The sequence below is a fragment of the Onychostruthus taczanowskii genome, unplaced genomic scaffold, assembly GCF_017590055.1.
Source record: "Onychostruthus taczanowskii isolate IOZ18803 unplaced genomic scaffold, ASM1759005v1 scaffold32, whole genome shotgun sequence".
Taxonomy (NCBI): Eukaryota; Metazoa; Chordata; class Aves; order Passeriformes; family Passeridae; genus Onychostruthus; species Onychostruthus taczanowskii.
In genome coordinates, this window is record NW_024500572.1 from 4360007 (window position 1) to 4376099 (window position 16093).

The 16093-nt window shown below is 47.0% G+C and overlaps 2 protein-coding genes across 3 annotated transcripts; one reads left to right on the forward strand and one right to left on the reverse strand.

Moving 5' to 3' along the window:
• The first annotated feature begins 124 nt into the window (after positions 1-124).
• On the forward strand, positions 125-13346 carry ANKRD13A (ankyrin repeat domain 13A). 2 transcript variants are annotated; one of them, XM_041410026.1, is made up of 15 exons: positions 125-867; positions 2909-3041; positions 3156-3280; positions 4238-4283; positions 4897-5040; positions 5432-5627; positions 6217-6283; positions 7198-7279; positions 7945-8003; positions 8613-8749; positions 9046-9203; positions 9589-9693; positions 9880-10031; positions 10243-10307; positions 11054-13345. In XM_041410026.1, the coding sequence occupies exons 1-15, from the start codon at positions 772-774 to the stop codon at positions 11250-11252; spliced, it is 1764 nt and encodes a 587-aa protein (XP_041265960.1). In that variant the 5' UTR covers positions 125-771; the 3' UTR covers positions 11253-13345. The 2 variants fall into 2 exon arrangements, with proteins under 2 accessions (XP_041265960.1, XP_041265961.1); XM_041410027.1 differs by lacking the exons at positions 125-867; positions 2909-3041; positions 3156-3280 and adding an exon at positions 3682-3801 and having other exon boundaries at positions 11054-13346.
• A 787-nt stretch (positions 13347-14133) lies between these two features.
• CUNH12orf76 (chromosome unknown C12orf76 homolog) lies at positions 14134-16086 on the reverse strand. The gene is made up of 2 exons (XM_041410428.1): positions 15932-16086; positions 14134-15827 (listed from the first exon to the last, which is right to left on the reverse strand). Exons 1-2 carry the CDS (start codon positions 16029-16031, stop codon positions 15742-15744), a joined length of 186 nt encoding a protein of 61 aa, XP_041266362.1. The 5' UTR covers positions 16032-16086; the 3' UTR covers positions 14134-15741.
• Between the last annotated feature and the right edge of the window lie 7 nt (positions 16087-16093).

A 16093-nucleotide genomic window follows, 5' to 3' on the forward strand; every position in this document is an offset into this window, starting at 1 on the left:
GTGCTGCCATCTTTACTGCTGGCAGCGGCTTGCCTTCAACTGAGCCCTGGTTCAGCGGCGCAGCACTGAGCGCTCCCGCCCGGTGCTGCGGCCGCCTGCCTGCTGCGCCCTCTCGGAGGGGTGGCGGAGCTTCATAAGCCTGGCGAAAGAGGCCTCTGTGTAGCGAGCTCTGCCCTCACCCGACATGGCGGGCGGGCGAGCGAAACCAAGGCCGGGCGAAGGCGGGGTGAGAGCAGCCGGCGCTGAGCGCTCCCCCCGCGCGGAAGGCAATGGGACAGCTGCGGGCGGGACGTTCCATCTGATCGCCCGCAGAGGGGGAGGGGGAGCGGCTTCCGCTTTCCGTGCGGCTGTCGGTGGCGGTGGAGTGCGGGGCACCGCGAGGAGCCCCCCCTGCTCCGGCCGCGCTGTGGTTCGCGCCAGCCGTCCCCGGAGGGACGGGGAAGAGGGACGGGGGCGGCTGAGGCGGCGAGACCCCCGGGAGCGGCGCTGAGGGGGCTCCGGGAGGAGACCCTCGGGAGCGGGGGGCTGCCAGGGGCACCAGGAGCAGGGGAGACCCCCCCGCGGTGGGGTTTTGCATGGGGCTCCCCTTGGAGAGGGGCGAACGGTTCCTAGGGGGTTGTGGCCCGGGCTCGCACACACGCACCTGGGCCGGGTGGGTGCCGGCAGAGAGCAGAAGCTGAAGGGCGCAGGGCTTGGGTAACCTGGGGTGTCCAGCGTCCAGAGAGGGAAGAGTGAGGGGCCCTGGCTGCCCCTCCCCAGGTGTGTGCCGGGATGAGCTCCCCTGGCGGGGCCAGCAGCGCCTTCCCCCTCCACGTCCTGGTGTGGAATAACGACTACAGGCGGCTGGACGAGGAGCTGCAGCACCAGGTAACGGGGGGCCCGGGGGCTGCTGGCCACGAAAAGCACCCTGGTGGTACTGCCAGGAGCGTCCGCTGGGCGTGAGGGATCCCTGCGTTGCGTTACCTGTTTGTTTGTGGTGTGGGAGCGATGTTAGAAGGTGTAGGAATGTAGTTTTATGTCAGACACGAAACGTTGGTTTCCCATCTGTGAAGCTGTGCCCTGAGCATTCCAGCTGCGGAGTAGCTCTCTGGGGGAGTTAGGAGTGGCTCAAGGAGAGCAGCTGTGATGGGGATTAATTTATTTATTAAAGCAATAGTGTTTATCTTAATGGGAAGTCAACGTACGGCAAAGGTGGCTGCTGCTGGACATCAAACCAGCCCCCAGCTTGCTGAGCACCATCAGTTCTCATAGGTTTGTTGCTGCCCAAGATCGGGGGTAGAGCTTTTATATTGGTTGGAATGTTGTCAGCATCTCTGGTAAAAAAAAAAAAAAATGGATCATTGTTCCATGCTGGAGAGTAGAAAACACAAAGCTGTCCCCTCTCTGGGACATGATGACGTAAGGAAACAGCCTGAAAGCTGCAGCAGAGCTTGAGCAGCAAAAATCCTTCTGGCTGAGCTGCTGTGGAAAAACTCTGACAGGAGCTAGAGTGAGGTACAGTTAATAAGCAGAGCTGATTAATTAATTATACCTGACACCACAAGTAGGTGAGCCCAAGAGCAGCCGTGCCACCTCCTGACTGTCACCTGCAGCTCTAACGGTGCACCTGACTTACTAATTCCTGCTTAGAGCATGTTCCTGCCCTGGTTTGGGAGAATCTTTGGAATGCAGTCTCACTTTTTATCTAATTTACGTCACCTTATGCATTAACAAAAATTTTTAACCTCACTGGCACGCTGCTCCTGTGTGTTTATTTCTGACACCTGTGAGGGTTTGTGGTTAAATAGGGATCACTCAGCAGCTCCCACCTGTGGAATGCTGCTTCCTCCCTCCATTCCCTGGGGAAACCAGCAGTGTGTGAAGATGGACTGTCTTTCTTACTTCCTTTACCTGCTTTTAAACCCCCTATTTTTTTTTTTTTTAAAGTATTCCAAAGATCTATTTCCCCCCGCTTCTTTGGGATGAGCTTCCTGCTGCGGAGGGACGCGGGAAGGGATCAAAGGCACTCCCAGCTGCAGCAAACGGGGTCGGGCATGTGGGGACCAGGGAACAGCAGCAAACACAGTGGGGAGGGACCCTTGGAGCTCTTTGGTGCTGCAGTGTGGAGCTGCAGGAGGTGGGGAAGGAAATTAATTAATGTTCCACCCCAGAAGTGAAGATGCTTTAAAACGAAGCTCTCCCACTCTCTGTGAGATGTTCTGACTTGAAGCTGTCGGATAACGCTGTTAACATGCATAATAACCTTCCTTTCTCATTCTGCTATTGACTTTCCCCTTTTCCTTTAGTTATAGATGCTCTTCTGTTTCAAATCTCTAAGCTAATAGTGAAAAATGTGTAAGGTATGAGTATGTTGTGCTTGCATGTTTTGGATATTTGTGCCTGTGTAGTTTATTTTTTATTTTAGTGACTTGTAGAGAATGCCCTCACTCCTCATTGTGCTGTGTGTGCTTTGTGAAACACCATCTGCTTCTGTCTTTTCCAAAAGTGCTGTCCAAAAGCTGTGTTGTGTGCCCTGTTGCCTTTTTCCCCCCTTTTCCCCCCATTTTGTTGTCCAGTTTAAGCCCTCTGTGGGGTCTCAGGCTCTCGGCCGTCCGTGGGGTGACGCACACGGACGAGAACTCCCATCTCCTCCTGAGCCTTCTGGGGGGAGCCAGAGGGGAAAATAATGACAGAAAAAGAAATGAAAAGCACCAGCAAGAACTCCTGTCCTACAGATTTTGTGTCATTTCTTAGGCCCCGTTCTGCCTCTCCTTTTATTCACGTGGGGAAGCGAGCCAGCCCCGCAGAAGGGCGGTGCAGGAGAGTTTGGGAGCGGATCCGTGGGAATGGCAGGGAATGTTGACTCCTGGATTAGCCCTCTGTTTGTGCAGGCTCTGATGAGCTCTGCTCCTCTCTTGGACACTGGCAGGATGTTGACCAGCGGGATCCACGGGGCCGGACCTTGCTGCACTTGGCTGTTTCCTTGGGTTACATCGAATCCGCCAAGGTCCTCCTGCAGCACAAGGCAGATGTGACCAAGGAGAACGCGCAGGGGTGGACGGGTAAGGAACAGCCTGGGGTGGCATTCCTTCAGTAGCAGATGTTCTGTGTTTTTATGGGGAGGTTTTGGTCAGCAAGCAAAGTGACCCACCTGGCTGTGGCTGGGTTTCTTTCAGTTTTGCATGAGGCTGTCAGCACAGGGGATCCAGAGATGGTCCAGCTGATCCTGCAGCATCGGGACTACCAGCAGACCTCCATGACCCTTGGAGGAGTTCCTGAGTTACTGCAGAAAATTAACGAGGTAATGATTTATTGAAGTGTAAACTCTCTCTCCAGACTGAAATCACTGCTTGAATTCTCATTCAAGTAGTTCACTTAAGTGAACTATTGCAATCAGCTGGGCAATTCCAACCTGCATATTCTGTAGGAGGCTTTTCCTTGACTTTATTTAATCCTTTGTCATGTACTCCAACATGGGAGGCTGAATCTTGAGGGCATTACTGCCCCTCCAGTAAAACAAGGAAGAACAGCTCCCTAGAAAGCAGCAGGGGCAGGGCAGTGCCTGTTGTTGCTACTTTCAATTTCAGTTTTAGCGTTGGCTAATAATTTCTCCAGTTCTGCTCTCCTTTTTTTTTTTTTTTCCTTTTTCTAAAATTTTCTCAGGAAATGCTGCCGGCTGTGGCTGGGTTTCTTTCAGTTTTGCATGAGGCTGTCAGCACAGGGGATCCAGAGATGGTCCAGCTGATCCTGCAGCATCGGGACTACCAGCAGACCTCCATGACCCTTGGAGGAGTTCCTGAGTTACTGCAGAAAATTAACGAGGTAATGATTTATTGAAGTGTAAACTCTCTCTCCAGACTGAAATCACTGCTTGAATTCTCATTCAAGTAGTTCACTTAAGTGAACTATTGCAATCAGCTGGGCAATTGTGTTTTGTTCCAACCTGCATATTCCGTAGGAGGCTTTTCCTTGACTTTATTTAATCCTTTGTCATGTACTCCAACATGGGAGGCTGAATCTTGGGGGCATTACTGCCCCTCCAGTAAAACAAGGAAGAACAGCTCCCTAGAAAGCAGCAGGGGCAGGGCAGTGCCTGTTGTTGCTACTTTCAATTTCAGTTTTAGCGTTGGCTAATAATTTCTCCAGTTCTGCTCTCCTTTTTTTTTTTTTTTTCCTTTATCTAAAATGTTCTCAGGAAATGCTGCACTGAATGTCAAACTATTTCATGAGGTATTCATCAGATGTTTTCCTTCTGCAGACTCCTGACTTTTATGTGGAAATGAAATGGGAGTTCACTAGCTGGGGTAAGAATCTTGCTCCTTGTTACCAATTCCAAGCTGTAAAAATGAGTTACAAATGTCCCACAACACAGGCAGGGAAATATCCACTCCCTGGAATCCTCCTCTCCTCCATCTCAAAATGACCTCTTGTGCTTTTGTTGCACAATTATTCTTTGTTTCCTGTGCGGTTGGTTGGTTTTTGGTAGTGGAGAATTTAGCTGTTGTTGCAATTGCTGAAGACTTTTCTTGAGGTTTTTTTACCTGTCCCTGGCCATCTGATCATGTGTCATCTATGGATGCACTGTTTGGGAAATACCTGCTCTTCCCTGAAAGGAATGAACACTAGGCCTCACAGCTGATTAAATATTTCAAATATCAAACGATTAGACTACCAGGCATGGAGTTTATGCCATTTCACACCTTTCAGTCTGAACAAATATCTTCTTCCTTTTCATATTCATCTTTAAATTAGTCCAGTTTTGCCCTAAGCTGGTTGCTCTTAAAGCTGAAGAGGATCAGTATCTCAGCTCCTCTGGAATGACATTCCCAGGAGTGAGCAATCCCTGTGCTTGAGTTCATATCCTCTGTGCTGCACCTGTTGCCCATTTTCCCTTTCCATTCCTCCCATTTCTCCCAGTGCCCCTGGTTTCCAGGGTGTGCCCGAGCGACGTGTGCCGCATCTGGAAGAGCCGGGCCAAGCTGCGTGTGGACATCACCTTGCTGGGCTTTGAGAACATGAGCTGGGAGAGGGGCAGGAGGACTGTCATCTTCAAGGGAGAAGGTAAAGGGTTTACCTGTCTGCACCACTGACCCCCAGGTACTCTGTGAGCACAGTGAGAAATCTGATTTTACACGAAAAAGGCCTCTTGTGTTTTATGAAGGTTTTATGCTTATGTTTGTGTATCATAGAGATGCTGTTTTATGATGGCTTAACTTCTTTGCTTTGAGTAAAGCTGAGGTAAAAATTTGGTGATAGGGAAAAATGTCAGTATTTTACTGTTTCTCTCCCTCTTTTCTGCTGCCCTACATATAAAAAACAATTTTAGTTCCATCTCCAAGTTTGATCCCAGCTGAGTGCAGAAACACCTGGGTTTGATACACGATGCACCCCCAGCTTTTCACCCTGGAACACTTGCTGAGTTTAACTTGAAATATGCCTTTTCTTCCACCAGACACTGGTGGCTGGGCAGAGCTCATTGAGATCAACCACGATGACAAGTTTGTCACAACAGAAAGGTTTGAGATCTCCCAGCACATGAAACGTTTGACTTTGGGGTCAATGACACCCAAGAGGAAAGATGTGGAGAGGCGCCTTACATCCCCAATCATCAGCACGTGCCTTGATACCAAAAACATTGCTTTTGAAAGGTAAGACACAGGGTTTCTATTAGAAAATAAACATTTTGATGTTATGTCTGAAGAAAGCTTTAATGACAAACTCGCAAAAGCTTTGATAATTAAAACTTCTAGGGCTAGGTTTGAAATTAATTTAAGCTTCATAAATCGCTAGATAAAGAAATTTGTGTTGGTCAAATTGCCACTATTGCTTGGCAAAAAGTTCCCAGATGAAAGAAATCATTGGCAGAAAACTTCCAGTTTATCATATTAGTGGGATAGAATCATTAAGGTTGGAAAAGGTCTCTAAGATTGAGTCAATTGCTCACTGCAAATTTGCATTTCACTCAAATCCATGTGCTGGAACTGATGGACAAGAACCTGGATTTGGTAACAAATTTTGGTAACAAATAGGTCAACTCTCACATGATTACTTTAAGTAAATATGCACAGTGTGTCTTTTAACAGCTACACATTTGTCTTTCTTCATGGCTACACCTATTTATCTAGGTATCTGGGATTAATAACCTATCAAATTTGTTTAAAATGAGATTTAGAATGACTAGCTGGGGGATTGTATAGAAATGCAGCTGTGCAGACACTTGTGTTCCCTTTTTGTCAGAACCACATCTGGATTCTGGGTATGGAGGACAGAAAAATCAGAAGGTGTCAATGGTTATGAAGCCAAGGTAAAGCCTGTTCTGTTCTTCTGACAGATCTTGCAGCAAATTGAAGTCTGGCTGTGCTTTTTCTGTATATCCTGACTATTTCAGGTCTTCAAATTCCTTTTGGGACGTTGATTGTGTTGCCAGCAGAATTGGGCTGGAGTGAGGAACTTCCAGGCTTATGGGAGGGATGGAGCTTGTGTGCAGGAATGTCACCAGGGGGATCAAAGAGGGGAGAGGAGGGACAGAAGATGCAGCAGAGCTGCCTGCAGTCCTTCCCTTCCAGAGGCTGGCACTTAACTCACACTTGAACACTGCCATTGTTTCAGTGGGTGAAAGCTGAGGAACCTGTTGATAATAGCAGCACTTCAAGCAGCCATGAGTGGCACCATGAATTCATGAGCTGGGCTCTGCCCTGCACCTGAGTCACAGCTGCTCGGAATGGCTCCTCCTGACACTGGTTTTGACCTCTGTTTCACCTCAATGAAGTGTTTTTCAAGGTGGTTTTGCAGCCTTGCTGTGGTAGGAATTAAATCATGAGATTTAATTTCTCTGATTCTGTGTTTACACCAGGTTTGGGAATTGGTGCAATAAATTACATTTTGTAATTTCATTCACCAGAAGAGTAAGTGCTGAATAGCTTTTGCATTTATCTGAAGGTTTTTCCTGATAAGACTGCAGGGCTCTTCAGCTGGACAGAGAGTTCATTCGTGTTCCCAAACTGTCACTAAATACAATTTCTGAGGTCTTATAACTACTTCTGATTAGAAATCATGTTCCCTGACTTTCCTTTTCCATTCCCTTTCAAAATCTCTTGGAAATGCCAGTCTGGTGTTGAGGTTGGTTGAGTTAGTTTTGTGTACATGATGTTTTACTGGGGAACTCTTTTTTTTTAACCTGTGATGCTGCTTGGTTTTTGTCCCTGTGTTTTTCGTAAGGTCTACATGGCAAACAACGTGAACGTGGTCACACGGATCAGAACAGAACATTTAACAGAAGAGGAGAAGAGGAGATATAAAGGTATCTTCCCCATAGGAAAATTGGGAATAAATACAACCCTTTGGCTGTCTGACACCTCCTCTGTGTCTGAAGAACTGGGCAGACAAACAAGGAAATTCTCTTCTTGCTGCTTTTGCCCTGCTTTTCTTTGACGTGTTCTGTGTCTGAGGCAGCTCATTATTTCACTCTTAACCTACAAATGAACCTGGTTTTATCCCAGCTGTGTTTAGAGGAAAGAAAAACCCTTCAAACCTGTTGAAAGTTTGCTGACAGTTTTAAAAGGCTGCGCTTTTCTGCTCTGGAATGTATTCCTGCCCTTAATTCACTTTGGCTATGGATATAAGTTTCACAGAGGCTTTGTTTGCTTGGAATTTTTGTTTTGGTCTACTAATTTCTTCTGGTATTTGAATTAGAGTAAAAGGTGACCAGCCAGTTACTTTATATGGAAATTCCCCTACCCTGGGGCCACTGAGGCACTGGGACTCATAAAGGTGTCTGCTAATCACAAAACCCACTGAAAGTCTGTGCTCTATTCTGTGTGTTGTACCTGTTTTGGTCCTGGGCTTGCCTGAAGCTCACTGGAGATCTGAACAACTTCCCTTTGGGTGGGAAGCCTGGCCTGAGTGCCAGTTTTACTGCTAATTAATGCTAATGTCTGTTTTTGTTTTCCTTCCTGTCACCTGAAGCTGATAGGAACCCTCTGGAATCATTCCTGGGGACAGTGGAGCATGAATGTGGTGCTCAGGTGAGTGTCTGATGTCAGCACAGGTCACTGTGCCAGTAGGAATTCCTGGTGTGTGGAGTCACCTCTTGTTTCCTTAATTTGGCAGCAGTTTTGATTATGAGGTTTTCATTTACCCTGAGGATGTTTTCGTTTGGTTGGGAATAGGTGAACTTTGAGATCCCTTCCAACCCAAACCATTCCATGATTCCACGTGGCTTTAGAAGCTCCCTTGCTTCTAAGCTGTGAAAGAACAGTGGATAATGGATTTGCTGGCTCTCTGTCAGGATGGCATTGCACATTTACAGGGATTTAGAGATTTTGGGTTCAAATTCTCCATCCAAGTTTTGTCTTTAGTAAAGGATTTGGAGCCTGGAAATGCTGTAGCTTGTGTGTTGGTTTCCAGCTTTAAAGTATCTAAGTAGATTTTTCCTGTCTCTAAAACTTTGGAGATTTTTAACCTCAGTAAAACAGAGTAAAACCTCACTCTAATAGCAGCTGCTGCTTAGGGCTGTTAGTGACTGTGTCTGAAATAGGGAAGGAGTTACTTCACAAAGAGTAAACTGAAAGTTTCTTTTTGTAACCATTGTTCATTACTTTTTGGGTTGTTTTCTTCCCTCTCTTTCCTTCTAGAGTATATCCAGGACTACAGAGTATGCTGCAACCAACAATCCCACTGCTATTACTCTGGAGGAATACTTCAACCCAGAATTTGATTTGAAAGGCAGAGACATAGGAAGACCAAAGGAAGTCACTGTTAGAACACAAAAGTGAGAAATACCATTTCAACTATTTCTGATTTGTCTCTTCCCAGTTATCTAATCCCTGGAAACCATTTTTACAAATATCCACTGTGGTTTTCCCCCCAGTTTTCACAATTAATTAGAAGAGAGATTTTGAAGTATTCAGCTATAATCTATTTTTAATTCCACTGAGTCAAAGCAAACATTTGGGCTGGTGCTGTAACTTGTTAGTAACCTCCTGTCACTGCCCAGCTGCCTGTTTTGCTTTGCATCTGTTCCTAAACTGTGAATTTAGGATGCTTTTATCCTACTTTGTCTTTAAGATTTAAAGCAACCTTGTGGATGAGTGAAGAGTTCCCCTTGTCTCTTATGGAACAAGTCACTCCAATCATTGACCTGATGGCCAGAACCAGTGCTCATTTTGCCAGACTTAGGGATTTCATCACTCTGGAATTTCCACCAGGATTTCCTGTCAAAATCGGTAATATTTAGCAGTTTTTATTGTAACATTTTGTCCATTTTTTCCCCTTTGGTTTGGCAATGTATTATTTACAAAAAACCACATTGGCTTTCTAGTTGTCTCACTGCTACCTAAAACGTTGTTTTGTACATCTGGAGTCAATCCAGAAATATCATTTTAAAGACAATATAATTTGACAATGAGCTGTTGTCAGCCCCTTTGCTCTTAGCTTCAGTGCCTTAAATTTGGCAAATCTTATTTTAAAATAAGAGATTTAGAGAGAGATTGAGAGTAACTAAAGCCTCCTTCTTGGTGAGGTGAGTCCCTCTGTGCTTTGTCATTATAGGAAGCTGTTGTGGAAGCAAACAGGAGTTCTCATTTTGACAGAAATCTTGTACTCTTACAGAAATCCCCCTGTTTCACGTGCTGAATGCCCGAATTACTTTTGAAAATGTCAACAGCTGCAGGACAGCTGAGAGAACCTCTCCTGGAGGTGCACAGAGTGATGCAGGTAAGGGATCCCACCTTTTTACATCCCTGTCCCTGGAATGCACAGAGGAGAGAGAAGCTGAACTGCAGGGAATGGAACAGAGGGAGCTGCAAGGTGTTACTGCCAAAACATTCATCAGAATCTTTTCAGTTACAACTTGTTACAAACAGGGCACAGCGTGTTTCTAACTTTATTTGGCTTCTGTAGGTGCTAATTTTGAGGTTGACCAGTCGGTGTTTGAGATCCCCAAATCCTACCACATCCAGGATGATGGCAGGAACATCCACGTGCAGGATGAGGATAATGAGATCATGCAGTTTGCCATCCAGCAGAGCTTGTTGGAATCTGGTGCAAATAAAGTAAGTGCTGGGGTCTGTACAGTGGCAGCTTGGGCAAGGACTGTGCAGCAGGAGCTAAGGAAACCAGTTTAGGACCAGTTTTTCTAAGGCTTTAGAAGATAAAAATAATGTATTTCAAAGAAGAAATAAGGGTGGTTTAAGGGTGACTTTCAGTGAGTTAATTCTGCAGATCTGATAACTGCTGTGGAATTGTCTCTTTGCCCATCTCTAGGAATTGGAGGTGCTTTCCAATGGAGCAGTTGCCTATTCCCCAGACTTCAACATGCAGTATCAGAAGTAAGTACCTTTTTTCACATCAAACCATGCAGTGACAGAGCAAAAATACACCCAGCAGTAGCATGAAGCAATTTGACAAATTTTTTTTTTGTGTGTGTGAGTAGCAAATGCACAAAACTCGAGGTTTCTTCTTGTGCTTCTTCCAACTTTTCCAAGAAACAAAACCTCCAAACTAGGCCTCCCTGGTTTATGTTGTGCAGTTCTTTCCAGCTGTGGGGCTGATCTGTGCACACAACAGATTTTTCACCCAATATACAAACCCAGTCCTTCTCTTCTGCTCTTAAAACTCTGAATTTGGTCCCTCTGCATTGAGGGTTTGGTTATTAGAGGCTGCACACTTCAAGGCAGCTCTTCTTTCTTTTCAAAATCCATATGTAATCCTTAAAAACACAGATTTAATGAAACTTAAAAATGGGCTCTGGTGTCTGTGGAGCTGTCTGCAGTTAAGTGCAAAGAAACCAAGAACTGAATCTTCTGGGTTCTTCTATACACGAAAAATCCTTTAAACCAGGTGAGGATGCTTTAGAGGCCCATTGAAAATATAACTGTTGGCATCTATGAAAGATTCAAAGGAATCCATGTTTGACATTGAGAATTTTACAAGTGTTGGAACTCAAACTGTTTTCTCCCCTCTGGGAGAGATTTTCAGGTTTGTGAGTCTAAAACAGTTGCCAGGAAGGATCACTGCAAAGAATATGAGACAGGCTCTGTCTCTTTTACTTCTCAAAGTTGTTGTTTTCCATCAGGGCACTGCAGGAGAGCTTTCTGACAAGATCAGGGACCTCCCACAGCAGCAGCACCAGTGAAGCCTCCAGCTTTGAGAAGGACTTGCAGCTTGCCATGGAATTGTCAGTGCGGGAGCAGGAGGAGCAGGAGAAGCAGCGTCGGGAAAAGGAAGATGCAGAGCTTCAGCAAGTTTTACAGCTCTCTCTTGTGGAAAAATAGCTCCTAAGTGACCTCCTGAAGCAGGGATGACCAAATCTGTGTAAAACTGGAGATTGTCAGAGCTGTCAGCCTGAAGACCACTCCTGGATTGCTTAAGGAAACGTTTTACTGCCTTCTAAGTTGGCATCAGCTGCAAAAACCTGATTTATTTTTGTTTGGGGGAGTTGTAGATCACAGGACTCCACTTTTGGCTCCCCAGCCATGCAGTCTTAGCTTTGAAGGAAATGTTTTTATCTAAACTTATTTATTGAAGAGCAGATGGAAATTTTGCTTTGCACCAGGATGTAGGATTGCAGTAAAGCTTGAAAGTCTGATTTATGAGGAGTTCAGGAGGGAAACTTCATTACTTACCAAAGAAATACTCATCTGCTTCATTATTTCTTAATAATTCAAAGCCATTGCCTGTTTTTCCAGCTGTTTCATGGGAGAGCATCTCCCTGCCTCTACACACAGTAGTTCTTCATGCTGACAGATGTTTTCTGTTAGTTTTGTTTAGATATGGTTATCTCTCCTCTAGTTATTGAGATTTTTGGCTTAAGAGGGATAATTTTATACTTGAACAGCTCATCCAAGCTCCAGATTAAACTAGTGCTTTCTGAAAAAGGACAAAATAAATAGCCAGTAACATTTTAGATGCTGAAATGGGACCATCTGTCCAGTACAGCAGCAGTTTCTGCAGAGATTCCAGACCAGCTCGTTCCCCTGCTCAGAGGGCAGCAAGAAATTAAGGCATAGATACAGGTGCTCCTTTGGGATCTCTTGGTGTGCATGGCTGAGTGTGGGTGCTAAATGCAGCCAGGAAAAGAATTCAGGGGAGATTTTCATGTGTCCTTATTGGAAGAGAAGTTTTAATTCTGCAAGGGAAACGTGTGTTGCTTTTTAAACCCCCAGCAGTTGTCCTTCATGTGAATACATCTATTTTTTTACCTGAATATTTTTATTGATTTTAAACCAAACCACTAGGCCTACACTCATCAAACTGGTCTTGTAACGATTCCTAGGTCTGTTTTAACCAGCTTTCCTCAGGTTTTTGGCCATACAGGATCTTTGTAGCTCTTTTGTCTGCACTCCTCTCGGTGTTTACAGTACTCACACTGTGACTCACAAGTGCACTCCACAGGTACACGATGAACAGCCACAGGAAAGCCTTACAGTTGTCAATTGTGAGCAATATCCCTCTGCTCTGCCTGCCAGGGCTGGAGGAACCTTTGGTACAGCTGCTCTGAGCTTGCTCCTAACACTGCTCCTGTTCCTCAGGCTGAACAGGGCAGTTCTGGGTGACCAACTCTTAATTAACCAATGTAAAATCACTATAAAATGGACTTGATCATAACCAATGGGGCAGTTGGAACCCTATTTTAAACCAATAATCCATTTTACATAGGAAATGATTACAATTCCTTCAGTGTACACTAGGACTGGCCTCTCCACACTGGTTTTGTTCCCTGGCACAACTTGCATCCCTGAAAACAGCTTCCTGGGTGCTGCTGCAGTGGGGACTGTCCTGCACAGGGGCAGTGGGCTGGGTTGGGATTTCTTTCTTTGCAAGGGGGATTCCTGTGACTGTCACAGTTGGGAAAAGGGAAGAGGCCTCGTGTTGAGCTCCTGACAGGGTGGGAGGTAGGAGATGGAGCCGTGGGCATTCCTCCAGTGGGAATAAAGAGTGCTGTTGCCTTTACAAATCTGCCTGCCTGGCATTGCCTGTCTTCTGCTAAGCTTTTCAAAGGTTACAAGAGGGGTAAAAATAGCATTTTTCAAGCTGACTTGTTCTGGTTTTATATTTAAACTAAAGAACATTGAGCACTTTCAGCTGAAGTTTTGTTACGCTCCTGCTTCTTAGTCTGGGACTGTAAAATAAATTGGATTAGCTTTTGGGGTTTTTTTTTTTTTTTTTTGCTTTCTTTGACATTTGTATCATTCCAGCTAAAACTAGAAGGCCCTGCTTCCCTCAGCCAGGTGCTGCTTCTCTTAAAGACTGGCTTAACCCTTTCAGTGCAAGATGGACATGCTCTGTGTGCTGGAAGAACAAACCAAAGGTACTGCACATTACACCACATACAGGTATTTTTTCTCACACTGTATTTGGAGTCTTTTTTTTTTTTTTTTGCTAATTATCTGTCTTTTTGTACATTAAAGTGACATTATAATCTATGAAATTCTCCAAGGTAGTTCTGGCTTAGTGTGAATCAGACACACAACCCCCAGAACCACTTTTTGGACTTTTTCAGCCAAGTTTTGAGTCTCCCTGTCTGAGAAGGGGGAGTCAGTACAACACAGAAGTCAAGGCAGTGAAAAGCAGGAAACCCTGTTCATTTCTCTGCATCTTCTTGTAAGAGAGGAGCAGAGGGTTCTGAGTGTGTTTAATATTAAGCCAAGACTCCTGTGTACCAACAGAGTCCAGTCTCTCTCTGAGGCAGCTTGAGGCTGATGTAGGAAAGAGAAGCTCAGATTTACAAACACCTGTAGCTTCTAAAACTATAACCAGCTTTAAAAGTGGGTTGTTGCTGTTAGTTCCTGAAAGCAAGACTATGTGCTTTTTCCCTGCTTTTTACCCCATTTCAAGGCTTCTTACATCAGCAATTAATGATTTTGTTTATTTGGAAACCCTTCTTACACTGCTTTGGCTGAGTTTTGATTCATAGCTGAGCTGCTGGAAACTGCACAACCATTGTAGGATGTGCTTCTGTCGTGCTGTTAAATGGCTCCTTGCTGACAAACATCCATGAAAACATTCCCCCAGCACTGCCATCCTTTCCCTGCCATCCCACTAAAAACAAGGTAGGAGCCACGAGGGGGCCAGAGGTGGGAATCAGGACAGCCTCGCCCCTTTCCAGCCCAGTTAATAACAAACAGCACAGCCATGAATAAATGAGAGCCTGGATTGTTTACTGAGCGTTTTATTTGTACAAAGAGGCATAGCAGGGCGTGAGGAATGAGAGCAAACAGGAATTCTGCTCCTGGGAATGCAGAGCTGAGGCTGGGAGCTTCACCATCCACCCCCACGAGCAGCACAGGCTGCAGGCCAGGCTTCACAGCGATGAAGGACCAGGAAAAATCAGGAACACAGGAATCAGTGAGGAAAAGGAGGAGCAGAAAGCAATAGAAAGAAGAGTGCTGCCTTGCTGCCTCACTCTTGGATTAACAACTCCGTCTGCTCGAGGCCAGGCTCACTCTGTCATTTCTCAAAACAAAGAAAATCCCTGTTCAATGCCAGCACTCTGTGTCCTTGAAACAGAACAGAAAACACCTCAGATGCAGCACGAGGGCTTGAGAACAGGTCAACAACAATTGTTCTGGAAGTTACATTTTAAAATTCTAAATAAATTACTAAGCAAAACGCCCCTATGTTAAATATTAAAATAATAATCAGTAAAATCCAGTTACTACTTGTAGCAGTGCAAAACAAAATAGCAGCTTTTGTATGGAAGTGGGATTCAGTGTAAACACTTGTTACTGAAACTGCATCAAATGGGTCTGGCTGGAGCTCAAACTCTTCCAGAGCCTCTGCCTGGCTTGCAGACCTTTGGAGGCTCCTGTTTCCAGGAGCACAGTGCCCAGCACATGCTGGAATCCCTCACCTGCACCCCAGTTCCCAACAGGCTCAGCAGGGCTGGTTTGATGGGAGGTTATTCGGGGCTTTTCAGCCAGGAGTTAAAGCAAATAACGTTGGGAATGAGAAGCCTGGCTTGGGAAAACTACACCAGGATCAGCTCATGCATCATGTTCTGCTCAGAGGCTGGAATGGACCAGACCCTCCCCCCACTGCTGGCTGGGTCACTGAGCTTTTACCTTTGGAATAGTTTTGAATGGGACCTTAAAGCTCATCCTGCCCTGACAGGGACACCCCCCACACCCCAGGTCGCTCCAAGCCCCGTCCAACCCTCAGGACTCAGCGTTCACACAAGGACCTGAATTAATCAGAAAGCAAAAAGCAGACGTGGCGTGACTGAGCACGTGGAGCTGCTCCTCGGACAGTGTCCCCAGTCTCGCTCTGTTCTTGTGCCTGCACGCCCCGGGGATGCTCTGGAGCACACGGGGTGGGATCAGCCTCGCCAAAACGCCGCGATTTGGGAGGCGTTGCTCAGCCCCCGCTCCGAGCCCGGCGGGTTTGCTGCGGACACGCCCCAGGAGCTCCAGGAGTGTCAAACTGAGGGAGAGGATGATTTCCAGCACCCGGCCAGACCACCGCTGGAAGCCACATCACGATGGAGCCGCGTGATGCGGCAGAGATGGGTGAAAAGCCACGCTCGCATCCTCAGGGCATCCCCAGCAGCTGACGAGAGCGGAGGGGAGAACCGGGCGGCACCGGAGCGGTGGCGGCACGCTGGGTAGCGGAGGGGAGAACCTGCTGGGTCCGGAGCGGTGCCGGCGCGGTCGGTACCAGGCGGGAGAACCGGCAGGACTGAAGCGATGCTGGGATGGTGGATGCCAGGTGGGAGAACCGCGTGGGATGCAGCATTCTCTCGACGCCCCGGCGGCTCCCGCTCCGCTACCGCCGCCGGACGGGCCGGTAGACACAGATGGCCATGAGGATGATGGTGAGCAGGAGAGCGCTGAGGATGCTGCCCAGCAGCACTGCGGCGGGAAGAGAAAGAACATTAATTAAACACTCCCTGAGCAACTCCCGAGCCCCGGGCCGGGTCGTGGCGGGGCTATCCCCGGTGCCCCCCGCTCCTCACCCAGGTTCTGGTGCTGCAGCACAGCGTAGGGCCGGCTGCGCTCCGCCGGGCCCGGGGACAGCGGGGACAGCGCCCAGCCCCGCGCCGCCGCCAGCCCCATGGCGCCGCGACAGCCGCGGACCGCGCCGGGGCCCGGGCTTTGTGCGCCGGACCGGCCCCGGC

Coding starts and splice junctions, on each gene's coding strand:
- ANKRD13A (XM_041410026.1), top strand. CDS start 772: ATGAGCTCCCCTGGCGGGGCCAGCAGCGCCTTCCCCCTCCACGTCCTG. Junction 8,750..9,045: donor GTCACTGTTAGAACACAAAA/GTGAGAAATACC, acceptor TTTGTCTTTAAG/ATTTAAAGCAACCTTGTGGA. Junction 10,032..10,242: donor TGGAATCTGGTGCAAATAAA/GTAAGTGCTGGG, acceptor GCCCATCTCTAG/GAATTGGAGGTGCTTTCCAA.
- CUNH12orf76 (XM_041410428.1), bottom strand. CDS start 16,031: ATGGGGCTGGCGGCGGCGCGGGGCTGGGCGCTGTCCCCGCTGTCCCCG. Junction 15,828..15,931: donor GCTGCAGCACCAGAACCTGG/GTGAGGAGCGGG, acceptor TTCCCGCCGCAG/TGCTGCTGGGCAGCATCCTC.